We start from the raw sequence: 27,789 nt of genomic DNA on the forward strand, positions 1-27,789 counted from the left end.
ATCTGAAAAATAATTTTATAGATCAAGTAAGCGATAATAAAAATAAAATTTTACAATCCTAGTTTGTCTTTTATATTTATTTTTTATTTTAACAAAAAAATCATATAAACTATATGATACAAAATGAAGGAACATATTTGACAGTTCTTTGTCGTTTGACATCTGACATTTAATCACGATGTCATTTCTTTGTTTTTTGACGTTCTGTTTCTATTATTTAAGTTATTAACAAAAATATAATTATTCCTAATGTATCTTTATTTAATAATCACATAACGTCGTACCAAAAAGATCTGTGTTCCTATTTGTGTCATGACTGATTTGGAAAGTACGTGTGTAAACGCCCCAAGTGAACAATTAATTACCAAGGATACAAACGCCCTAAAAATAAAAAATAATTTATTGAAAAATGGATTTAAATTGGCTTTGAACCGAAAAAATGGATATCAGAACATTCTCTCGAAAAGTATTGAAGATTTACATTGTCAGAAATTAATTAGCGAAAGTGATTCTCCAATACACGAATCGAAAGATATTTTAACAAAGAAATCTAGCTCAAATGGAAGTCCAACAAGTGATAATTGGTTTAAAACTTGGCCGGAACGATGTGATAAAGTAAAAAGTGTAGAATCCAGTCCTGAAAATACCAAATGTCAAAGAAAAACAGTTAATACTCGTGAAGAAACCTCATGTAACAAGTTGACACTCAATGAAGCATTAAAAAACATATCACTAGCATATAGTCCTCTAACTAAGCAGTTACATTTTGTAGAGAGCAATACATCTTTTGAATCAACTAAATCATCAGGCAATGATACATTTCACAAAGAAACTGATGATTTTGACAATAATTTTTTATGTATCGAAGTTGATAACACTGAACAAAGTTTAACTCAGGTTGTATTCCTTTGAAGTATTTATTGCCTTTATATAACAATGGTTTACTTACAGGAATCTCTAAATAGTGTTTGTAATGTATCAAAGAAACTAGGACATCGAAGAATACAGGAAGGGTCTTATTCAAGTACAATATCAACTTTAAGTGAACCCTCTACATCTGGTAGTTTGATAGGTAGTGAAGATCGATCTCTTTCTAATTTTGAAGATGATAATTTAACTGAAAATAAGTCAAGAAGAAAAAGTCTTACACACTTTCTTACTAAGTCAGTAGTAAAGTTATAGATTTTTTGTTCAATATAGTAAATGATATTTTCTAGGAATGTGTTTTCTTGGAAGTCGGCAGTAGGAACTGAGAACAATAGTAGTGTTTGGAAAATATTTGGAAGTCGCTCAAATCAGTGTGCTAATTCACCTCTACATACAGTCGCCAGTTCTTCAGCTCTAATCCAGTTAAAGCGGTAAGAAGCTAACAGTTACACATGTATAGAGAAAACTTATTTTTTTATAATGTAGTCCATCATCATTGCCTGCAAAAACTGTTGAAGAAGAGCAGAGGCATGCTCAAGAATATAATGAGATATTAGCTGCTGCAAAGAAAAAAGAAGCAAAGACTTCTGCAGCCAAGGAAAAACAAAAGAAATTGCAGTTGCAACAAGAAGAGCAACAAGCAATTTCAACTAAACATTTTATACAAAATGTCTTGCCAAATTGGAACCAAATGTGAGAGTGTAATTTAATAGCCTTTAGTATAAAATACACTAATTTTCAATACTTACAGGGAGAAAAATAAAAGGACACAAGAATTATGGTGGCAGGGTTTGCCATCTAGTGTAAGGGGTAAAGTGTGGCGATTGGCAATAGGTAATGAGCTGAATATTACACCTCAACTCTATGAAATTTGTTTAACACGGGCTCAGAACAGACTGAACAGTCCAGAACCTTCCCAAAGTGATTATGAGAATGATCAGGTATTTTATTTATAGATATAATTCAGTTTTATTATTTAAAAATGATATGTCAGCCCAGTAAATGACGGTTGAAACCACGGCTTAATTCGTCCATGGGGACTTTTCAGGTGGATTGTGTACTTTTTGGGGAGTAGTTTTAGGAGAAAAAATTGTAACACCGTGCTAGGCTGAAAAAAAGGTTTCAAATAGCCTAAAAATCAGTTTTTCACAAATATCTGCCAAAATATGCAATTAACATTTTTTTTTCTTGGAATAAAAAATAAAGCTTAGGTAGCTACAGTAGCTTATGACTTTAAACGTCACGCAATGTAAAACTATCTCTGGCCATGTCATATTGCCATTAGCTATCACTAAAATACAAGATATATTTTTATAAATACACTTTATAAAGTTTTACCAGCAGTATTTATAATATACGTAATTCAAATAATTAGTTTTTTGACAGAAGGAAATAAATTGTCTGATGGTTTGACACTTAATGTCAATGGAAATTAGATAAAATCAAGACAAAATTACGCTTTAAAACTAAATCTTAAATAACTTAAAAACGAATTATTACATGTATAATCAAAAAGTAATGAATTGAAAAACCTTATCACTAGTAAAATAAAAAAGTGGGTTTCCATTTGAGAAAAAATGATTTATGATAATTTTTTAATCGCTCAATTCTATGACAGTATGGCCAATATTATATGACATTCAAATAATTTAATTTTTGAAATAGATAGCCACATGTCTTCTCTTTATACCACAGTTGCTGTGGTAGGTAATCACTAAATTTGACGTTTAGGCTATACAGATTTTTTTGACAGGCAGTTTTTTTTCCTCCAAAATTTTTTTTTTCCCCAAAAACGGTTTATGTTAGGTATAGAGTGTTTGATATCAAAATTCACAAAATTTTACAGAGAATCGAAGTATGTAATAAAAAATGGGGGCACCCATTTAAAATATGAAAGTGGCTGTCAACTTCCGGTATTTCCGGAAGTGCCGCCATATTAAAAATATTTTTAATCGACAGACCGATCTCGTTGTGAATCAGTGATGTGGCAAAAAATCTCCGATCTAGAAATTATAGTTCTCTAGAAAGTTCTAATGCACGCTCAACCTAGAACACCCTGTATATGGCTCCTAATTTGTTTTAAAGTAAAAAAAAATGGTCTTGCCCTTGCATTACCCTTATCTATTATTAACAAGAAAAATTTGAAAATTATGTGTCAGTCAGTAATTATTGGCTATTTCATAACATGCAGTAAAAATTATTACTTCTGCACCTTTTGCCTTTACTATAACATATGTATAGTAATATTTCGGTCAGAATTTATCTCAAGAATGTTGATTGTATATTAAATTGTTAACGTCATTATGATAATAAATTATATACATTTTTTTCTTATCTTATTTTAATACTCATTTCCTTTCTATAAGTATACAGAAAATGTCGGTACTGAATTGGAATTGTTTAGTTTAGTTTAGTTTATTTATTAGTAATAACATACAAGAGAAGTATTTTTACAAGTCAAAAAAAAAATATATATATAAAATTATAAAAATTGATAAAAATTTAGTTTCTACAGTTTTTTTTTTGTTGTTTTTACATTGCATCATTAATACACAAATTTTATATAATAAAATGTATACAATTAACCAATAGAAAATCATTAAAACCTTAAAATTAAAACAAATATGTATGTCAAATATATGTTATAAATGAACAGATACAACACACAAACACTAACATAGACAAAACAAATGAAATACAGACTAAAGCTGGAACTGAAGTACTCCTCAAAAGAAAAAAATGCATTAATCACAAGGTAGTTTTTGATTTCTGTTTTGTACTGATTAAAATTAAGAGCCTTAATTCTAGCTGGTACCAGGTTATAAAACTTTATGCTCAAATATCTTGAACCATTCTTGGATCTCTCAAGCCGGCAAAAGTCCGGTACAAGATTGCTATTATTTCTTGTTGGGTAGCTGTGAAAATATTCATGTGACCTGTATAGATCAAGATTTTGCTTGACGAACAACAAACACTGCATAATGTACACACAGGGCAAAGTTAAAATCTTAAATTTTTTAAATAAATTACGACAATCCTCCCTGTAACCCACCCCTGCAATAATACGCACGCACTTCCTCTGCTGCGCAAAAACCTTATTGACATGACAAGAATGACCCCAGCAAAGAATAGCATAAGTCAGATGGGAATGAAAGTTGCCATGATATACTGTGAGAAGAGTTTCTCTTGAGGTTATCTGCACAAGATTTCTAAACAGGAAAAGTTCTTTTGATAATTTTTTTGACAGGTTGACAAGGTGGTTCTCCCAGGTCAGTCCTGTGTCTAAGTGCACCCCAAGAAACTTGGCTTCTGTTGCACAATGATGAAGTACAGGGTGATCAAAATTAATATTGTTTCTTAGAGTAAAGTTCATACTTTGCGATTTAGAGTGATTTAAAGATAGACGGTTAGCTAGAAACCATTGATTTAGGTTTTCTAGTGAAGTGTGATAATCAAGATTGTCAATCTCTAAGGGGTGGTAACTTATGTAAAAGGTTGTGTCATCGGCAAACAAAACAGTGTTGACTCCCCCTCCCTGGCAGTATGCTAGGTCGTTTATATAAATAAGGAACAAGATGGGGCCTAATACAGATCCCTGAGGTACACCATACTTCAGGGGTTGTTTTTCTGAGTTGCATTGTTTTAGTATATGAAAAAACAAGAAATATGTGTATGTATATTATGCTAAATGTAAAAAATAAAAAACATGCCTTTTTACCATTCTTTTATATGTATTTTATAATATTTCTCTTGGTTTAGTCGATTCAATGAATATCCTCCAATGAGGGAATAAAAGGCACGTATCCTCACAATCTTATTGTATGATTATACCTCATTGAAGGATAATCATTAAAATAAATTCATATTGGGTCAATAGACGTTTGTATTTGGTTCATTTCATACCCTTCTTCAGAATTTACAAATGAGGGAACGATTAGAAATAACAAAATTGATGGATAACTAGAAAAATATTAATTTATTTATACATACTGTCAGTGCAATAAGAATAAATGTATGTGAATAGTCCAAATTACTGTGAACTTATAAATATAATGCAACATTGCACTGTCCACATGCACTATAAACAAATTTCCAGAGAAGAAACAGTGGCACTCAAAAGTGTTTCGACATTTTCCGAAAAATGTCAAGAAAAATCGATAATTTTCAACAATTTTTTTTCGCAAAAAACCTCTTGGGCGCGTTTCTGTGATCGAACTATACAACCAGTTAAAATACTTGCACTTATTCTGAGACACCCTGTATAATTTTTAGGAGAGCAGTATGGATGTCATTGAATTGGATATATCGAGAACCTTTCCAAATTTGTGTATTTTTCAACAAGGGGGGCCTTATTCCGAAGTTCTTCACTCACTGTTAGCAGCCTATGTTTGTTTTAGGTAAGTATGTGCCACAGCTAAGGTCCGACCGAGTTCTCGGCATAAAAAGGCCGAGACTGCTCATGATCGTCCAATTATCTTACTTTTGAGCGTATCGCTCCACGTATCAATGCATGAGTGAATGAAATACTCGTCCGAAGTCGAAAAAAAAAAATAATAGATCATATCTGATCCATATATGATCTGATCAAATCGCGAAGGGGATTTCCCGGACGGCTGAAGAATCGCCTTCGTATTTCTGTGCGTAAACAATGAACGAAATGTTAGATGTTAGTGCCTTGTTATTGTAAACAGAGTTCTGAAACCAGCAGCTTATTTATTTCTAGTCTGCAATCGTCCCTAGCAAACAACTATTTAGAAAAAATATGATGAACACTGCATAATTTGAAAGGATGCAATGCTGAAAGATTACTTTTTAACCTATAACATAGACTAAAAAAGTAATTTTATAGTATTAAATCCCAATAAAACCGTTTCTGTATGAAAACAACGTTTTTATTACATTATTATCAGATGTTTTTTCATATAATAACCTATTTAATAAATATTGCATCGTGTCTCGGTCTCAGTCTCGTTCTCGACCGAGACTAAAAATCCAGGTTCGGTCGGACCTTAGTCACAGCCCCGGATCTACAATTTGCATTTGTAATAGATTACTTAAAAAAATCTCACAAATATGTATATAATGGTCAGAATTTTTCGTGAACGACACAGAATGAGCACTTTCAACAACTAACAGTTGTCTACTGAAACTACATTGGTGCGTTTTATGGGGTGATTATCCATATTGTTGAAACTTCCATACTTGGATTGCTAAAGATATTATTATTGCTAGATATGAATACAAACTCTTTAAATTTGCGCTTTTTCCTATGGGGTTCCTTGTGGACACCCCGGGCTTCCGACCATTTTATGTTGTGGTGCTTGGACCACACATGATCTGAAATGCCCAACTTTATTGTTTCACCTCTTGCGTATGTTTTTTTTTTGTTCGTGAAGTCGTACATGTATGGGACGTTTTGTCTCTCCAATATACGACTCTCCGCAATCGCAAGGTACCTGGTAACCTGGTAGATACTCTTTCTCCTGATTTGATGATTCCGGTTTTGTTTTTGTTAGGACGCGTCTTAAAGTAGTCCAAGACCTAAAAAACAGTTTTAATTTTATACTGCTTGGCTAACAGAGAATATCAGGCGAATAGCCTGTATAAACCTGGCGAAAAATTAAATTTTTATTTATCTTATAAACAAAAAGCGATAGAATAATGAAATTTTATAGTACGAGGTACGAGTATTACTTCTATGAAGACACACTGTCAGCGTATTCTTTCTGTTTTGTTTAAATAAGTGGAAGGGGTTGAAATTTATTACCCCTATTATTCTTGTTAACTTAATTTATAAAAAAAAACTGAACGGAACGATTTGAAAGAAATAAATATGGATGGCCAGAGTCCATCGTGAATAAATATAGTCATTAATTTTAAGTGTGTGTCAACTGTGTTTTCTTTCTCTGTGCATGCCTGGCGCCCAATATCTATATTTTTTTCGTTTATTATTGTTAATTAGTTTTTCTTGAAATACAGTATCCACGACTACTCTACCGATGAAAAGCTGCCGTTCGCAGTGGTAGTGGTTTAAAAAACGCCACAAGGTTTATTTAGAAACACTTTTACCTCTTAAATTTTCTGCATAATTTTTTTTTAAATCAAAACATCAAGTTAAATCATTGTTAGGACGGTGAATTTTCTTAACAAAAATCTAGTGTACAGAATCATTTCCCGAAAAAGATATGTTTCATTTTTCTTGTAAATTTTCAAAGAAATTCAATTCTAATTTAAAAAGTATTCAATGTAATTAAAAAATCGTCCATTAGGCCAGACGTTGGATACGTGCAAGGAATGTCCTACATCGCCGCGATACTCATCCTCAACATGGAGGCGTGCGACGCTTTCGTCTGCTTCGCCAACCTGCTCAACCAGCCGCTCCATCTGTCGGCGTTCACGCTGAACCAGGATCAAATGAACGCCTACTACGCCGCCTACAATCAGGTGTTCAACAGTAACCTGCCTCGCCTGTATTCGCACTTCGAGAACGCTGGTCTGACGCCGGATTTGTACTTGCTGGATTGGATATACACGGTGTTCGCCAAAGCCATGCCGTTGGACGTCGCTTGTAGGGTCTGGGATTTGTTCTTGAGAGATGGGTACGAGTTTGTGTTCCGGACTTCTTTAGGTAAGAGCTGATTTCAATAGGATAGTCTGTTCTGTGACACAGATAAAGTCTGCATCATATGGGATTCTTTTTTAAATTATCTGAAATAGGTTGTATTTGACTTTGGACTTGGTGTTTCTGGTTATATTTTTGTTATTTTTAACACTATTTTCACGATTTTTTAGCAAGCTGTATATAATTATATCAACTTAATTCGTAATTTTTTTATAAACTTTAGTATTTGGCATATTATACAGGGTTAATCGGGGAGTTGCTTTTTACAGTAACTTTAAAACGCCCTGTGCAATAATTTCGTGTGTAAATTTCCCTAAAATATAATTTTACGGTCAGAACCATGCCTCCTGAGCATTTTGTTTTTTGGATCATGTCAATACATCCCTTGGTTAATTTTTAAGAGAAATGAACTTGCCACCAATAGTTTGCAATTTTTTCAATTATTATCATTTCTTTTTGAATTTATTTTTCAATATGACTAGGCGGCTTTGGTGATTATTGTGAACTATATACTATTATGAACTGTCCATCATGTTCAACGTTTGGGAAATGCTTGGCAGGAGGTTTAGAGGTCGCGAAGCGGTACCAGCTTCATGAAATGAACTTCGCTTGGTTCTTAAAGAATGGGAAAGCATAACGCAATATGATATATGCAGCCTAAATGACAGTATGAACGGACGTATACAGGCAGTTATAATAGCCAAGGGAGGCAATGCGAGGTATTATGGTATTTTTTACATTTTCTGTTTGTATTACTGATGTTTTTTTTAATATCGTTATGAATGTTTATTAAAATCAGGACTGTATCGTTAGTCTTTAACGTTTTTTTTTTTTAATTTAGTATAGAGTATCCATATAATATTATAGTATAGTGCAGCGTAATATGACGTTACGACTATAGTCACCAAAACAATCTCGCCATATTAAAGAATTATATCAAAAAGTAATGATAATTGAAAAAATTGCAAATTGATGGTGACATCATCAAAAAACAAAATGCTAAGGAGTCATGGTTCTAAGGATTAAATTATATTTTAGGAAAATTTACACACGAAATTATTGCACAGGGTGTTTTAAAGGGTAGAATAAAATACCTCGATCAACCCTTATAATAAGCCAAATACTAAAGTTTATAAAAAACTTAGTTTACGGGTTAAAGTTGATATAATTATATACAGGGTGGCGTCTCTCATATGCCGCGGAGGCTCCAAGGAGAACGACAGTTCTATTGAAATGAAATTTTGTGAGCATATGTAGGTTAGGTTAGGGAAAAAATAAAGGTAAGTTTTATAAGAGCAGTATATGATTAAAATGTACGGTTTTTGACATATTTAAACATTTTCTAGAAATAAACAACAATTTTTAAATTACCCACCTAAATTGAAGTTTACCCGATATAACCTAATATGTAGTTAAATTAACTATTGTACTTTAAATCAAATTAAAACTTGATCAAAAAAGTTATACAGGGTGAGACAAAATTAATATTGAACATTGGTCACCTTCAAAAGTATGTTACTCTTTTATTTTAAATGGAACACCCAGTATATTATTCCGATATTCAATGGAGAATTCATATCTGCTCAAAACACTATTAAGGTTGCCTACCCCTCAAACAAAGATTTTTCTAGATATTTTCGTTTACATGATTTGATCTGAGTAGATTTTTATTATTTGATAAAATCTAGATGGCTGTGATATGTCTGACGTTACTTCAACATAGCTGTCTAATTGGTTCAACTTTAACAAGTTATCATTTTGTGTCAGTTAAAACAAAAAAATTCTCAGAAATTTGCGGAAAATGGAAATTTATCCTACATCAGAGAGAATTAATAGAATACTAATAATTTTATCTAATCTGGGTTTTTTTATGGGGATATGTTAAAGACAGTGTTTACAAAAGTCGACCGAAATTGTCGACAACATGAGAGAAATTATTGTAGCTGCTTTTCGAGGTAGAACTTCACATATACATTTTAAATGACAAAAAAAAAGTGAAAGGAAACACTTTCAGCATTTGATTTCATTTAGCTAATTTTTGTCACATAATTATAGGTTTATATCTAGTTTTAATTCTGTAATAATTAAAATATGTTTTTGTGATCTTTTTATTACCGTTGAGTATTTTACTCTACAATCTTTAATTTTTGTTAAATTAACAAAAGGTATATCACAGCCACCCTAGATTTTTTCAAATAATAAAGATCTACTGACGCAAAATCATAAAAATTAAAATTTGTAGGAAAACCTTTGTCTGACGGGTAAGCAACCTTAATAATATTTTGAAGATATATAAATTCCCCATTGAACACCGGAATAATATACTGGGTGTTCCATTTAAAATAAAAGAGTAACTTGCTTTTAAAAGTGACTAACGTTCCATATTAATTTTGTCTCACCCTGTATAACTTTACATACAATGGTTACTGTAATTAAATATCAGGCTATACAAGGCCAACTAAAATTTAGGTAGCTGTTATCGAAATTTAAAATTTACTCTTCATTTTCACAAAATGTGAAATATGTCAAAATCCTTAGATTTTAGGTATAGGCTAGTTTAATAAAACTCAGCTTTATTTTTTTCCTAGAATCCGAAAATCAATTAATATATAGGGTGTTCCATTAGAAAAAACACAACTTTGATGTGTAACTTTTTTTGGGGACACCCTGTATAATTCTATATATTTTTATAAAATGCTTTCAGTTAGGTTAGGTAGAGGCCCCACCCTGTACAGTTTGCTAAAAAAATCATGAAAATAGGGCTAAAAATAACAAAAATATAACACTTAACATATTGCCTTTTCTAGTTTATTAATATACCGTATGATCGAAAAAAAAAAATCGCCGGCCTAGGGAATGACAATCAATGATAATCGACTGTCATTCCCCTGTCGTCTTTGACGCCGTATTTTTCGATCGTATTTTACAATTTTTATCAACTATGGAATTTTAATAGGCATTCTCCATTTGTACCAATCCACATTGCTGACAATGGATTTTCTCCACGGAGCGCAGTTTCTCACCAGGCTTCCAGAGGACATGTCTTCAGATCAATTGTTCAAAAGCATCCAGTGCGTGTCAACGAGTATCGGCAAAACGTCATTTGCCCAAATTGTAGAGAAATGCACCTGCCTGACTGATTTGTATAGATAGTTGTAAGTAAAAAAGAATTAAGTAATAATATTCTCTGGCCCTCAGGCTTATCAGTGGTTTGGCTTCTTCATTGGCCAAAATTAACATTCCGCTGTATTTGAAGTGATATTCAAAATTAAAAATTATTTATTTCTATCTAGGTAAATTTACTGGACTGAGAGCTTTGAATTATTTTATCATTACAAATATACTGCTATGATATTTTTAATATACATATAAGCAATAAGTATCAAGCAATAGTATTTTATTGTAATTTTGTTAATGTCTCTTTTTTTCTAGCACAGCTAATATTTGTCTTACAAAAAGGTTTATTCATACTTACTAGTGTTGGATCGTGTTCATATTGGTACCGTTGAAGCGGTAAACTTTACGCGTATAATACACACCTAATATACCGTGTTTTTCATAAGTTGGTCACCCCCATAACTTTTACTTTTTCGCACAAAAAAATAGTATATTATTTTATTAGGAGTAAAAATGACACTTTTTGTGGCGAGGCTGTACGTTTGGTTTGGTTTGGTTTGGTCATACAGCCGAGGCACAAAAAGTCATTTTTACTCCGAATAGAACATGTTATTTTTTTCAAACGCCACAAATAAGTTTTTAAACAATTTCAAACATTCGAAATATTGTAAAAAGATATAAAAGTTATACCTTGTATGTAATTATATATCGAGAAACTATGGTTACGCTCGTTGAATTTGGCACTTTATGTCAGTTTAATAATATATTTTCGTTTGTATTTTCGTACTTTTATGCATAGGCGTTAAAATTACTTTTTTATATTGTCAATCACGTCGCAAAAATTAATACTTTTGTAACGTTTGAAAAAAAAGAAATTTGGTTGCATTAGTATATGACATAAATCAGAATTGATTGACATTTTTAATTATTTTTGGTCACTGTCTGTTTCAACAAAAAAACTATAACTTTTGATTTTTAAATGGTACCCTCGGTATTTTTTAACTTTATTCTATATGAAATAATATTCTGAATAGAATGACATCTCATATCAACAGTTGAAAGTTTTGACAGTTTTCAAATTAAAACTATTATTTTTTTATAATCAAGGAGTCTTATAAAAATAGATTTCATCGTTTAATGTTTTTCGTGTCTTTTCCTGGCCAGTTAAAAGAAGCTCAAAACGTATTTTTAATCATATTTCAATTTTTTAAAATGGTATGTGGTGTAAAAAAAGAACGTAAAAAGCATTTTCACGTTATTATAACGAATAATTTCATACCACTTGGTATTTCGAATCAAATTGTTGTTATGAACCCCGTATTATAATTTTAAATGAATGGAACGTTGGAATTTGCCATATGCATAATAGCGTTTTTAATAAGTAGGCCTCGATAAAAGAAAAGTCTCGAAAAAACAGTAGACGATCTAATAAATTTTTGCAAGGCTCCATGATTAAAAATTAGTGGCTTTAACACAGCCATGGTACATCAAGATTGAAATTTAAAATTATTTTTTCACTTAAAAATCAAATCTTTTCACTTAAAAATCAGAAGTAGTAATTTCCGGTGAAACAGGAAGTGACCCAGACTAACTGAATACGTCAATCAATCATGATATACAGAGTGGTCCGAACTGTATTCCGGAAACTTCGGCAGAATATTCTGCAGATAAAAATAAGTAAAAAAGTTCGTATGAAAGTATATCCGAAACTGCTTAGTTTCGGAGACACAGGGTGTAGAAATTCCATTTTTATTTCGATTTTTTCCAAATAATTTATGAAGTAACGTCAATATTTAGATGAAAATTAGTGTCTGGGAGTTTTTTGACATGAGAAATTTGATTTTGATGTCAATATGGCTCCTACTTGTAGAGGGCGCCACCTACACATTTTTTAACTGGTTTGAACAGTAATAACTTTTCGTCCATACCTATATAAAACTACCGAGTAAAAAAATATACATTTACGACGTTTTTAACGTAAAAAAGGTCTCTTGGTAAAAGTATGAGTAATGGTTCTCGAGATATTTGGAATCGAAATTATCAATACCTGTCATCATTAATATAAATTAAACACGTTGACTAAATAGTTATTAAACTAAATCATAAATTTGAAATGTTTTTGTGTCAAAAGTTCAACAAAAACCGATTTATCATAATTTTTGCGAAGAAAAATTTATGATTAATTAAAAAAATAAAAAATATTTTTTGTCAATAATGACATGTATTGACTATTTCCATTCTAAATATCTTGAGAACTGTTGCACGTATCGATTTTTACCAAAGAAAAAAAAACATTTTTAATTAAAAAGTCAAAGAAATGTATATTTTTTCACTCGGTGGTTTTATACGGGTACAGACGAAAAATTATTACTCTTCAAAAGAGTTTAAACACATGTAGGTGGCGCCCCCTACGAATAGGAGTCATATTGACATCAAAATCCCAAATTTCTCATGTCAAAAAACTTCCAGACACCAATTTTCATCCAAATATTGACGTTACTTCAGGGATTATTTGGAAAAAATCGAAATAAAAATGAAACTTCTACACCCAAGAATTATATGTATTTGTATAAGAACCAAATAAAATAAAATTTTAATTTTTTTAGTCTAGCGTGTGACCGGGAAATTTTAAAGTTTTACAAATCAATTTTAAAATACATTTTATTTTTTATGTCACACAAAGTATTATAATTTCAATATAATTAAAAATTTAAATATTGACTTAATCATACACAATGGCTAGACATTACTATTGCCAATGATATTATAATGATACACATATAGATACGACAGAATTGCATTGTGTATACAGTTTAGGAACTTTTTAACCTTCATAGTGGTTTTTATTAGTTTTGTTATATGATGAATTGAATTATTTTTTTATATTGAATAATTTTTTTTGGAAATTATTACAAAAATCGATACTCAGAATTAGTTTTTATAGTTATTAAATTACTTATCAAGGTTGAAATAAAGGACATTTAATTTGTACGAAAATATTCCTAGAAGAAATATTGCCATTAATTTTGAATATCACTTCACAGTATGGCTGCCTCTAACAATACATAGGTAAATAATGTTAATAATATGAACAAACGGTTGTGATACACTTTTTTAGTTTTTTTTATAAAAGAATACCTACGGTCAAGGAACGAATCTCACTTATAACACGTTTGTCTCCGAATAGTCCAAGATCCCAGAGCGATCAGACATAACTCATTTTCACAAGGATGAAACTTTAGGCTCTCAGTAGTACTTATGTGTTTCCCATTCTTCTCTTGTCGGGATGCGAATCCTTATCTTTTCTCCAAAATCATGTTTGGTGAGCATATAGTCCGTCTTCTGGTCTAGCAGATGTGGACTCGTGTTCACCATGATTTTCCCTATCACTGGCAATATCGAGTTACCGTAGTTGGTCTGGTTCCACAGATTGGATTCCCTTAATCTTAGGGCACACTTAGCGGCCAGATCCTTCACGAGCCAATCGATTGATTGCAAGTCCAGAATTGCTTCTAGCGCAGCTTGCGCTGTGTTGTTCCTTGCTCCAGTTGTACCTAGAGCTGCTAATCGCTGTACTTTTGTGAGGCTTTTTCTATTGGTCTAACTATAGCATCATATCCAGTGTATAATGTACGGTTGTAGACCCCATCTCTTTCCAAATAGTTTTTTACATGCATAGAATGCATTTATTCCCTTTATTATCCTTTCCTCCGTGTTCCTTTTCCAGGAAAGCTTCGAGTCCAGAATGATTCCTAAATATTTTGTCTCCTTAGCAAGTACAAGAAGTGTCTTCCCTTCCAGCTTTGGTAGCGTGAACTTGGGTATCTTGTATTTTCTTGTAAACAGAATGAGTTCGGTTTTGTCTGGATTGATGCCCAAACCATTCCTTTTTGCCCATTCCGTTAACTTCTTCAGAGCAGATTCCATGATGTCACTGATCGTCTGCAAGTCTTTGCCAACGATCAATATTACCACGTCGTCTGCATATGCCTTTATCCTAATTCCCTTCATTGCCAGAGAGGTCAGGATCGGGTTCATTACAATCAGCCACAGCAGAAGTGATAATACCCCTCCTTGTGTGGCGTGCCTCTTGTTACACACTTTTTGGCTGAGCTGTTTCCCATTCACGAGGTGAGAAAGGTAACTAAAAGAAATAAATGAATTTTACTTATTTTTACATGTCTGATTTTTACATATATGTTATTAAGACAGCTATTATAAAGTTATATTTAATCAGTCAGACAGATGTAATGACCAAACATCCTCTAAACACAAAAATTATTTAGCCGTGAGTATTGACTATGAGCGCGGGAGAACTATGCGCTTCCCAGTAAGGTATTTAAATATTTTAAAAATACTTACTGCTTTCGATTTAATATTTTTGCATCTCTATATAAATAAGATGAGCTTTTTTATTAAAGTAATAATTAATAATTATTAAAGTAAATTAATTTATTGCATATAAACTACTGAAATCAATTATCGCATATTTTCTAAAAAAAATATTAATTTGAAAAACAAGACACCTTGAATTCTCTGACTTATGTTTTTAAATAGTTTGGTTACTGTAAAAGGAAATATTGGAAAATAAACCTGGGCGTGACATGCAATTCTTAGTCGGCCGACTATTTAATTGCAGATTTGTAACCAATATAATTCTTATGGAGCCGTGTTCACATGCAATCAAATAGTCGGCCGATCGGCTCCATAAGTATGTTTTTCACTTTTACAACTAATCTTATTTAAATAGAGATACAAAAATATTAAATCGAAAGCAGTAAGTATTTTTAAAATATTTAAATACTTTACTCGGAAACGCATAGTTCTCCCGCGCTCAATGTACCGGCTGAATAATTTCTGTGTTTAGAGGATGTTTGGTCATTACAATCTGTCTAAATATAACTTTATAATAGCTGTCTTAATAACATATGTAAAAATCAGACATAAAGTAAAGTTCATTTATTTCTTTTAGTTACTTTTCTCACCTGGTATCGGCCAAGGTGTCACGGGGCGAACCCCACAAACACTCCGGTATTCAAAGCACATGAGAGTACTACCGCAAATTATACAGATTATAAACTTATCGTCAAAAGCATTGTTTTTCGTGGTTCCAATTTTCGGAGTCGCGCACTAGTCAGGTTACTTTTTTGCGCACATAGCACGCCCCCTTATGGCCTCTAAAATTGTGCACAGCGCCTGACCGGCACAGTTTTACGCTGTTTAAACGCGACTTTATTTTTGTGCACAGGAAATTTTACTCGTTTGCTCATCGTCATAAAAAAACAATTTTCGTACCACGAATTAGGGACAAGATTTTTATCTGTATACATATAGTATACCTAATCTGTGGTACTACTGAGAGCCTAAGGTTTCATCCTTGTGAAAAGTTATGTCTGATCGCTCTGGGATCTTACTCTAAAATAATTTTTGAGGAATAAATCAAAACATCCATCGCTGGTGCTTTTATTATTAATAATACTAAATTAAATATACTTAATAGAACTTTGTATTTTAAACTGTAAATGTTGTATGCGTGCGAATTAATTTTATATTCTCTGTATTTCCGTCCTGACCATCCTCAAGTGAATCTCGTGAACAAGTTTATACTCGCTCTCCAAAAATTTTGAACAGACTGAATCTTGGTTTGAAATAGTCTATAGGCCTGGCCCAATAACAAATACATAAACTGTACTATATTTTCTATTTGTGGGTCGGTTATATTATTTAGTTTAAATTTTGCTTGTTGTGGCATGAAGTATGTATTTTTCATTTATTTAAACCGAGATACAGTAAAGAAAAATAGAGACGGTCTTGGAATTTTGCATCAAAAAGGTGTTTAAGAAGTGAATTATGTCTTGTAAGTTTAAATACAAGTTGTTTCAAATATTGCTTAGGCAGAAATTTAATATTACCTTTGGCCTATCTAAAGTAACCTTTTTTGGTAAAAATTATTATTTTCAAAATATTTTTACATAATAAAAAAGTATACAATTACATTACTATTTCTATTACTTTTAATTTCTTATGCAAGACATAGGTCGTACATTTCAAAATTGTTACAATATGTTAAAATAGAAAGATGTGTTTTAACATATTTGCTATGTTTAAATATTATATTGTTTATTTATAGGGTTCTTGGCTTTTGGTCAATATTAAACTTTTTCTGGGTTTAGGAAGTGTTTATTATATAACTAACGTTTCGGTCCAGTTTTAACCTTTTTCAAAGCCACAAAACGTACATTTCCTTCGTCAAACTTGTATTAAAACATGGGTGCATAAAATGACAGGTGATAACACATAACATTTAACTTAAAATTATACTCATACAATATCACCCACATGACACAATAATTTACATATACAGTTTAAAATTTTAATAAATTGTGATGGCCGGCTCAATGTATTTTCTGTACTATCATATCAAAAGTTAATTAAAAAAATATTATATTGTATAACTGCAAATTTTAATGCAGTCAGTAATAACATTAAAAAGTAACGATAATTGAAGAAATTGCAAAATGTTTGTGGCAAGTTCGTTTTGATCTTAAAAATTAATGGCATGTGTTGACATGAGTTAAAAAACAAAATATTTGGGAGATATGGTTCTGACCCTTTGAATAAGAAGACTAAGGAAGGAGCATACCAAAAATCTTAGGTCCACCGGGATGGGACTCAAATATGGCCGACTTAAATTCCGGTTTATCAGTGCCGTTCTAATTTTATTTAAAAAATGTAAAACTATGATGTAGGGTAGACGTGGGGTAGACTCAATATTTTTTTTATTTTACGTTGTGAATAAATGTTGGTAGTTATTAAAATTGTTATAAACACATATTATTCCAATAAAAATAGATAAGTTTTAATAATCATTTATTAACACAAACATCCGATACGCTACTGAAGCAGTAAGTCAAATTGACGTATCTAAATTCTTTGACATCTAATCTTTGACAAGTAGTAAATAAAAGCAAAAATGCAAGAAAAAATATATAATTAGTTAATTTAGTGAATTTCATAAATGATCGGTTTACTACACGTATGTATATTATATAGTCACTTACTAGCGAAAAGTTGTTCCATTATTTCACTCGATTTTCGCCGAGATCTACCGCACGCTACACAACCATTTTAGAGTCTTTTTCGATAAATCGCGATAGTGTCACTGTTAATTTAAGTTCTGCCACAATTTCCATATAGATTTATTACCTTTATACAACTATCAGTAGTAGAATAAATAATAAATAACATAAAATAAGCTCCGTAAAGACTGACAAATCCACAAAATTTCAAATCAAATTCAAATATGTCAAATGAATCGTCTAACAGAACTGTCAAGGACCCCCACCATAGAGTCCTTTTTCTGCCCATCATGCATGAATACATGGATAGCATTATGCTCCTTCCTTAGTCTTCTTATTCAAAGTTCTGACCGAAAAATAATGTTTTAGGAAAATTTGCTCACGACATTATTACAGAGGGTGTTTTAATGATAGGGTAAAAACAACTCTTTGACCCTGTATAAGAAGATTAATAGTAAAATACTAAAGTTTATAGTAAACTGAGTTTACGAATTAAAGTTGATATATTTATATACAGATACTGCATAATTCCAAGGCTGGCAAACTTTTTTTATTTAATATATCTTATATTATATTGTTATTTATATTAAATATCTATTCTTTTTAATTTCTTTTTTTTTGCAAAAATGTAAATTGTGATATTTATGTCAAATTTATCGTCTTAATTATGTTTATTGTCAGTTAATATTATATATAATTATTTTATTAAGGATATATTTTTTAATAAATATTTATTGACAAGTTTGCATCTTTATAAAAACGTCTAGTAACTATATTTCACCAATTCCAATACTTATTCCCTAATCTTCCTTGACAAACAATTACAATTTGTGTTTCAATTGTATCCATTCCAATATAAGAGGTGTGTAATATGTTATTATTATGTCCGCACCTAAAAGTTCAATTAAAAAAAAATGTTATTACAAACTTTTTAAAATAACTATTTTACCAGCTCTTCTATAAGACTGTAATATCTCCAACAATGCTGCTTTAAGATCAAATATACCCTTTTCTGCAGCATTATAAATCATCGAGTATTCCCCAGATACTTGATAAACAAACATAGGATATTCTGGATACTTATCATTAACTTGTTTTAAGACATCCATATAAGCCATTATAGGTTTTATCATTAGCATATCAGCTCCTATAAAAGATTTAGGGTTATTTTAAAGCAAACAACTGGGCAATTTTGTATCATATCGTTGATTGAAGAAATAAGATACGCAACCTTGTGGGCGATTTCGTGCCACAAAACCTGCCCAAGATGTAGCTGGCGTTACCGTCAGCACATTTACAATGCCTCCTATATGTGACACGGATTGTGTGTTTCTACCAGTTAGGAATTGCACTGCAGCAAAATGCACTCCAATCCCTAATCGGGCAAGGCGATCACGTGTGCCTTAAAGCTGGGTACTGGGTACATATTCCTACAGTGCAAAAAGTGTACAGGGTGGGTCAAATTCGACGCTTTTAAATGGAAACACCCTTTTCTATAGGAGTTAGACGAAAACTAATATCGGTGTCTGAAGCTCAATTTTCATCAAAAACATGATGGTGAAAACCGCACATCAATATCTGTTACCGTTTCGGAGTTACTGGGTGTTTTTCAAAAATGTGCATTTTTAACAAATCGCTGTAACTTTTTTGCCATGGAAAACTTTGTATTTCTATGAAAACATTTCCAAAGCACCTTTTTACGTAAAATTTAATGGTTTAAGTATAATTTTTTTAAAATTAATAATTTAAGAGTTATCAACAGAAAATTGATTTTTTTATTTGGGACACCCTCTATATTTTTAATTAACTGAAAAGAATTTAAAATTACCTTTCCAAAAATATAGCACACTTGATATTTTGTTATAATCCCCTTCGAAATACAGAATTTTTAAAAGTTCGCCACTTTTAACTAGTAGGCTTTGGACCCCTTATTGATGATATGTCCTTAATGGAACTCGAAAGCATATTTTTCCAGCAAGACGATGCACCGCCTCTGAACGCTGAAGTTATCAGCAAATTTTTGCAGCCAATTTCAAGAATAATTGAATAGCTAACCAAGATCCCAGCCGTTGGCCGTCGAGGCCGCCTGACTAGTGCCCATGGATCTAATCCTATGGATATATTTGCGGAAGAATAAAGGTTCCTTATTCTTCCATATAATCTAGACAAGAATTAGAAAGACTTAGCAGTTATGAAAGGGTATCTTTCACCCCCACTGAATTAATGAATTCCGCGAGAAATGTTCAAAAACTGCCCCGTCTGTCCATAACAGAAGACGGTCGATATGTCGAACACCTGTAGCAAAATCTCATGTCTTGGTTTGCTATTTATTTTTATTGTTATTAGATATAGTTTAAATATGTTGATGTTGGTTAAATATATTTTAAATTGTTATAAAATTCTGCATCTCTCATAGCAAATATTATTTTCGTTTTAATTGATGCTCACAGCTAGAATTTTTTTGCATTACAGCCGGTGCCGTTCAAAGCCTACTTATTTAAAGCGGGCGAATTTTTATATACTCTATATCTCGAAAAGAAATGGGGCAAAATATCAAGCGTGTTATATTTTTGGAAAGGTAATTTTAAATTATTTTCAATAAATTAAAAATATACAAGGTGTCCCATATAAAAAATCAAATTTTCTGATGATAATTCTTAAATTATTAATTTAAAAAAAATTATACTTAAATCATTAAATTCTACGTAAAAAGGTACTTTGGAAATGTTTACATAAAAATACAACATTTTCCATAGCAAAAAAGTTACAGCGATTTGTTAAAAATGCATATTTTTGAAAAACACCCCGTAACTCCGAAACGGTAACAGATATCGATATGCGGTTTTCACCATCATGTTTTTGACAAAAATTGAGCTCGAGACACCGATATTAGTTTTTGTCTATCTCCAATAGAAAAGGGTGTTTCCCCACCCTGTACATGAAAATACGTTTCTGTTTTTCATTTTACAAATTTTTCTAAACGTAGACACGCAAAAAAACTTCTTGCGGAAATTTTCATTTATTTATAAAACGTTGTAAAATATAGGAAGATTTGAAAAGTACTCGGCAATTGGAATTCGTAAGCACACGCGTTTTAGCTTACAGCATGTTTTGATTGCTTTGGTTAGATATGTTTTGGTTTGTTGGTTCATCTTTGTTTATTTTCGTTTTTTTTCTCGGATACGGTATTAACTACAACCTAAATTACAGTATCTACTAGGTTAAGTTCATACCTACACAAGAAAAGTGTTGTTAATAAATAAATACGTTTAGCAAGGTTCCCGCGGCCAACTTCTGCACTTTTTTTTGTCTTGCCGATGAGAGATTGGAGTGCACTTTGATGCGCAGTGCAATTCCTAACTGGTAGAGACGAGTAATCGGTGTCACATAGGAGGTATTGTAAATGTGCTTACCGTCAGCCTGTCAAAGATTTAGTTAAGCTCTGCGCCGCTGCTAATTGCTAGCCGTTTACGCAGATAAACTATACAGTAGTTCTGCATTCAGTCGACAGAGTAAGTTGTGTCCAGAGACAGTGTTGCCAGAACTACTGATAAATCCGTACATATACGGATTTTGGGTACAGTACGTTAATATAATACGGCTTTTCTATCATTAAACAAAGAACGGCGTCAGAGTTGGCTTGGAAGATCGCTGTTATCTCGCTAGCTCAAGTACAAATCTAATATCTAATAGTTATAAAAAAAGTACCCTATTTACAAATATTAACAAGAAAGAGCACAACTTGTTGCATCAGATAGGGGTTTTTCATTAACATGGCAGATTAGATATGTAAATTATCATAAAATTCTTTGCTAAGGAATTTATAATGCCAAAAACCAGAATTGAAGTTAAGCCTTTTGATATAACAATTGTTGCAAATGCGCAAATGCTTCTAAGTAACAATGTGCAAATGCTTCTAAATAACAATGTGCAAATGCTCCTAAGTTTATTAACACTATAACGATTTATGTAGCAATGGCCTGTACTTTGTCATCCTTTTTTCTAAAAAGTACTACTTATTTAGTATATTAATTAGAATGAAGGTCGCTGTTACCTCATATGTAAAAAATTATGGAAAATGTCAATAATCGTCATTTCCAAGCCAACTAAATGACTTTTTTCGATCATACGACATATTTAGTACCTATAAAAGAATTTTTATTTTTATTTTTATTGTTTATTCTATGTATAACACAAATAAATTTTCAATACATAAACCCGAATTTTTCATGTGAAAATATTTTCGTCAAAAGTATTACAGATATTACACATTTTAAATATGGCAACACTGTCGCTTTCAGTTCCACGCCGTCTTCGATATGCCTTCGCTGGCCGAGTTATGGTGGGTTCATACAGCCAAATAAAATAAAATAAGAATAAAATAAAATAAAATAAGAAAGTTGGTTATATGGGATACCGTACATGCGTTCATACAGCCAAATAAAATAACAAATAAAATAAGAAGTCTTTATCTTTTAACTTCTTGTTTTATTTTATGTGAAAACGGCTTTGCGCACGCTTAATTCTAACCTACAAATATTTTCAGTTTGGATTTAATTTATTTTATAATTTCACATAAGTAAAATGTATAATATAGTAGGCAACGAATAAATAAATATACTATAAATAGTAAAATTACTATAAACAATCGTAAAAGTTAACTTTTATCCAGCGTCATCGTACTGCGCATGAGCAAATATATATTTCTTATTTTATTTTATTTGACTGTATGAACGCACACAAATAAGAATTCCTTATTTCTTATTTTATTTTATTCTTATTTTATTTTATTTGGGTGTATGAACCCACCATTAGAGAAAATAAGTGTTTTATGCGTTGGCCGCAGAAGGATTGGTGTCTCCACCGTACAGCACTTGAAACGTAAGGTGAAATCATTGCCTGGAAACTTATATGGTGAAATTTTGATAAAATAATTTAGTACATACTAAAAACACGGTATGTCGCTAGTGGTAGGAAAAATAATTTTTAGAGGTTACTAGTTTATTTGGTTGCCTGTGATATGTATATACAGAGTGTTTCCTAATTAATCTAAAAAATAAAAAATCGTTAGAAAACGGATTAAGGCGGGCTCTTAATAAGTATATTTATTTTTTTCTCGACAACCGTTTGATGAACAAGAAAAACTCAAAAGATCAATTTTGTTGAAAAAGGATGTGGCCAGTCAAGAAAAAAATATATTTTCCTTAAAAAACCAGTGGTGTACCATTTATTATGATTATTGTTAGTTCCCAGTAGGTAATACGCAGAAAAAAAAAATCGTGGGTGTTTGGGAAGGCCTGAAAGGAAACAATGTTTTTGCGACGTTTCGCGACTTTATCGTCGCTTCTTCAGGCACCAAAACATATATTAATCCACATTATGCCTACAAACATTCATGGCGATTCAAACGCCGCAAAAACATTGTTTCCTTTCAAGCCTTCCCAAACACCCACGATTTTTTTTTGTATACCATTTATGTTAAGCAAAAAAATCGTTTTTTTTTTTAATTTTTAACACCCTGTATATCAGAAAGGAAGTACTTTAGATCCAACGGTTATATAAAAATTGTTTTAAGAACACATGAGGAATCATACCACAATTTTTTTAGACTAATTAGAAAATACCCTGTATATTGTCAACTTGACAATGATTGCTGATAAATCAAAAAATACCTTTTCAGTAAAAAAACGCCCGATTTTCGCAGGAAAAATTTTGATTTTTATTGAATTTGGGCCTGCGTCTGCCAATACCAGTTTGTTTTTTAATTTTCTATCTATCTAAATTTTAAATATCATAGGTGTTTTCTTGTTGTGTTGCATCTTGCAAAGAAACTAACAAAACTGCACGTGTTTCCAAAAGACAATAAGGTATGTATCTTAGATAAACGAAAAATATATGGTATGTATTCGTTGTTTCATTTTTTTTCGTTCGCTTTAAAATATATAAATCTCGGTCTATTCATTAGACAGCCAGTCAACTTACGACCATTTATATGAAACTCTGTAAAATATATAAAAAAATAAACTGTAAAATATATATATTCTTATGTTTTATTAAAGTTACTCTGATATACTAATATATCAGTGTAACTTTAAAAATAAATCCTTTGAATTCAAATATAAACATAAAAAATATTTACAGCAAAAAAGGCGAAGGTGCTGGGTTAAACGTAGTCTCTACTAAAAACACGGAGGGGCGCTTTGACCCAAAGTTTTACTATTAAGTTTCATATCTATCTTAATAGTAGATTATTTTCTTTTATCTATGGGTGAAATCAAATCAGCCTCGTCACGAATTCGTCCATTAGGTTGCGTATCTTCCCAATTCTTTCAATCAACGATCATACCTTCTTCAACATCTCTGGCTGCAGCTCTAATTGCAACGCCCTCCCCTGCTGGAGGTAATTGATAACATTTTCGATCACCAAATGATGGTTTTGATTTAGCAGCATCTCTGAAAGGTCCATAAAAATTCGATGCGAATTTGCAAGTGTAAGAGAGCACCGCCACGTTATTTTGAAGATTATTTTCTATTAATAATGTTTTAATTGCCCCTATTCTTCCATCCATCATGTCAGATGGTGCCACAATATGAGCACCTAAATATTAATTACATTAAAAAATTACCTAATAGATCAAGTACTATGATACCTGCTTTGGCATATGATAAGGCGATATCGGCAATTCTTTTAATACTTTTTGGATTATCGATAGTGCCATTTTCACTTAAAATCGCACAATGCCCATGACTGCTGTAAGGACATAAACAAACATCGCAAGCTATAACAAGATTAGGGAACCACGCTCGCAGTTTGGGTAATGCTTTTATTACGGGATTTTGAGAACTGTCGGCATTTGTAGCCTGTTCATCCTATTAATTTAGAAATTTAAAATTGAAGTAATTATAGTTAAAGGGTCCAGGAAGAAAACATGATAAGCGCGATTTTACTAATATTACAGGAAACCACTGGATGGCTGTTTGTTATCAGGTTGTCTCCCTGTATGTAAATTTTTAATAGACATATATCAAAGGATTTAAAAGATTATTGCCCTGCAAAGCTTATACATTATGTGGTTAGGCAGTGCGATTCTGTAAACATATTTCCTGTCTAGTGACTCATCAATTGTATAAAAATAACATAGGCTAGGCAAGAAATTTCTTGCTACGGAGCTTACTGCAGTCCCAGAAGGAATCGCACTGCAATTAAGGTACATTCAGGCTGAGAGCGTCGAGCGTCGCGTCCGCCCCATTCAACTCGAACCCCGACGCTCAGCGGACGCTAGGGCAAGGCCAAACGCGACGCTGTCTACCTGGACGGTTTAATTTAAGTTAAGTGAATTGATTCCATTTCGACACGCGGACGCGACGCAAACGCGACGCGACGCTCGACGCTCTCAGCCTGAATGTACCTTTAGACCTACTATAATATTGTAAAACCCTAAAATTAAGAAATTGGCGCTTATCATGTTTTTCCCTGGGCCCTTCAGTTGTGGTACATTAATACAGGGTTGTTCACCACATAAGACACGGAGTATTGTAGCTAAACGATTAGATTTTTACAAATTGTTTGGGTTCGTTGAAGGACTATTAGAGCTTAAATTTAGAAGTATTTTTACAAGATACAGGATCTCCCAAATAATTAAGAATATATAGTTGTATTTTTTAAATGGAACACCCTGTATACCTATTATTCTATTTTTAGATTCTACGAGTGAAATAAAGATAAATTTAATTAAAGTTTATCACGCTTAAACCTTACCGTTTTTGAAATATTCATATCAATTTGATGAAATTGCAGTAAAAATTTTAAGGCTTCATTTAGTCTAAAAATTTATATTAAATGATTACTAGCTTTAAACGGCAATAACTTAAATGGAACACCCTATATATTTTAGGAGAATCAGATGTACAATTTAATTGTCTATCAAAAGATATAGTTCGCTTATTTCATTAAAAAATAAAGAAAACTTTAAATATTTTTTGTTAAAGAGGGCTAATTAATATGATCCCAGTATTCAAACTACATTTACGTTGATTAATAATAATAGTTGCTCCAAATACAAAAAACTGAATTTTGTATGTGTATTAGACAGTGTGGTAAAAAGTAACACCTTATAAATTTTATTTCATTTTTTAACGAATGCTTAACAACAGAGACGTTAATTTTCATAACTTATTATAATATTGATTTCTGAGTCAAATCCACATTTATTTAGAATATATATTAATTAATTAAAACAATTAAGTATGTAATTAACTAAATTTTGGGCGGAAATAATGCTGGTATATTTAATTGGTATAGGTACTCTTTCACAAAGATTTCTTTTTGTAAACAAATGGGCTTGTTTACATTATTATTAGTTTTACCACCTGTACATTTTGTAAATATGTTGCTTTAGAAAAATCTAAAATGTCAATATTCCATGGGTATAGTGATTAATCACGTTTTAATTAATAAAAAATGCATTTTCATTTCATCTACGAAAATTTGAAGAGATAGGGAAAAATGGTATAATACAATTTGATGGATAATTAAATTGTGCATCTGATTCACGTAAAATATACAGGGTGCTTCATTTAAATTAAACAAGTTATTGCTTGTAATTATATAATATACATTTTTGGACACTCTGTATAAGGTAGTATAATTTTTATTATTGCAACACAATATCTAATTAATAAATAATCTTCAGTAATATTTAATATTAAAAACTTTGATACCCTTGGAGAAATGAAACCTTAAAAATTTTACTGCAATTTCATAAAATTGAAAATATTTCAAAAACGGTAAGGTTTAAGTGTGATAAACCTTAATCAACTTTACCTTTATTTCAATCGTAGAATCTAAAAATAGAATAATATACAGGGTGTTCCATTTAAAAAAAATACAACTACTTATAATATTTTTTACTTATTAGGGACACTCTGTATCTTGTAAAATTATTTTTAAATTGTAGCTCTAATACTCCTTCAATGAACCCAAAACTTAGAATTTGTAAAAATCTAATCGTTTAGCTACAATACTCTGTGTTGTATGTGGTGAACAACCCTGTATAAGATCTTGTTTAACGATAAAGCAAATTATTTCAATAGACTCCCTTAGACCATTACTGCCATATTAACGAAAAATGCCTCAACTACAATTGAGATACAAGTGTGTCATTAAAAAGATTAAGGTACTTATTTACCAACTAAAAAAAATGTATGTGTGTGTGAGAAGCAAAAACATCATCTTACCTTGTTTTATTTTGTGAATTTAATCAAATATAGTTTCAGTTCAAATGCAAATCTAATAGTTATATAAAAGTCCCTTATTAACAAGAAAGATCATAATTTGTTGCACTAGATAGGGTTTTTTTCATTAACATGGCAATATGTAAGTTATCATGAAATTACCTTTGCTAAGGAATCTATAACACCAAAAACCAGAATTGAAGTTAAGCCTTTTGATATAACATTTTGCAAATGCTCCTTAAGTTTATTAATACCATAACGACTTATACCGGGCATGCTTGGTATGGCCTGTACTTCATTATCATTTTCTCTTAAAAGTACTACTTATTTAGTATATCAATTATATCAGAACACCTATACTTACATAATAAAAACTGGATACATGAAATTGCTAGGTGTAAGTTCACTTTTCAACGATTGCCAATCTCGTAAAGTTGGATGGAATATGCTGCTATGTAAATAATGTTTTTTCTCGACCATTCTTTTATATTTATCTCCCATATTTAACTCCCTAGAACAACTATACCACCACAACCACTATGTCTCTTTTTAGCTACTCCCCTTATGAAATGCCTTGGAAAGACGATATTCTGGAGTTAAAACAGTTAAAAGCAACTCGGAACAAGCAATAGTAAATAAATGTTAAATCATGGTTACATTAATTTCCACTTACCTTTTATTCAATTTTTAAATGTTTTTCAAGTGTTTACGGTCAGCTGTCAGTATGAAATCATATGTTTCTGACAAGTTGACAATTTTGCCTTTTATTTTTTAGTATTTCGACTGTCTTAACTGTCATGGATTCTCCAC

The 27,789-nt window shown here is 31.5% G+C and overlaps 2 protein-coding genes across 6 annotated transcripts; one reads left to right on the top strand and one right to left on the bottom strand.

Annotated features, from left to right (window-relative positions):
• Positions 1–186: 186 nt before the first annotated feature.
• Positions 187–11,223, top strand: LOC115878485 (TBC1 domain family member 12-like). Its single transcript, XM_030895006.1, has 8 exons — positions 187–897; positions 952–1,163; positions 1,218–1,358; positions 1,414–1,620; positions 1,679–1,868; positions 5,200–5,324; positions 7,197–7,555; positions 10,506–11,223. Exons 1-8 carry the CDS (start codon positions 313–315, stop codon positions 10,700–10,702), a joined length of 2,016 nt encoding a protein of 671 aa, XP_030750866.1. The 5' UTR covers positions 187–312; the 3' UTR covers positions 10,703–11,223.
• Positions 11,224–18,453: 7,230 nt separating this feature from the next.
• LOC115878488 (delta-aminolevulinic acid dehydratase) lies at positions 18,454–27,736 on the bottom strand. 5 transcript variants are annotated; one of them, XM_030895010.1, is made up of 7 exons: positions 27,653–27,736; positions 27,344–27,569; positions 27,142–27,289; positions 24,396–24,615; positions 24,092–24,343; positions 18,695–18,892; positions 18,454–18,637 (listed from the first exon to the last, which is right to left on the bottom strand). In XM_030895010.1, exons 2-7 carry the CDS (start codon positions 27,478–27,480, stop codon positions 18,567–18,569), a joined length of 1,026 nt encoding a protein of 341 aa, XP_030750870.1. In that variant the 5' UTR covers positions 27,481–27,569; positions 27,653–27,736; the 3' UTR covers positions 18,454–18,566. The 5 variants fall into 5 exon arrangements, with proteins under 5 accessions (XP_030750870.1, XP_030750875.1, XP_030750876.1 ...); XM_030895015.1 differs by having other exon boundaries at positions 27,344–27,499; positions 27,653–27,715; XM_030895016.1 differs by having other exon boundaries at positions 27,344–27,490; positions 27,653–27,703.
• Between the last annotated feature and the right edge of the window lie 53 nt (positions 27,737–27,789).

The sequence above is a fragment of the Sitophilus oryzae genome, unplaced genomic scaffold (genome assembly GCF_002938485.1).
Source record: "Sitophilus oryzae breed Bouriz unplaced genomic scaffold, Soryzae_2.0 scaffold_1515_pilon_pilon, whole genome shotgun sequence".
NCBI lineage: Eukaryota > Metazoa > Arthropoda > Insecta > Coleoptera > Curculionidae > Sitophilus > Sitophilus oryzae.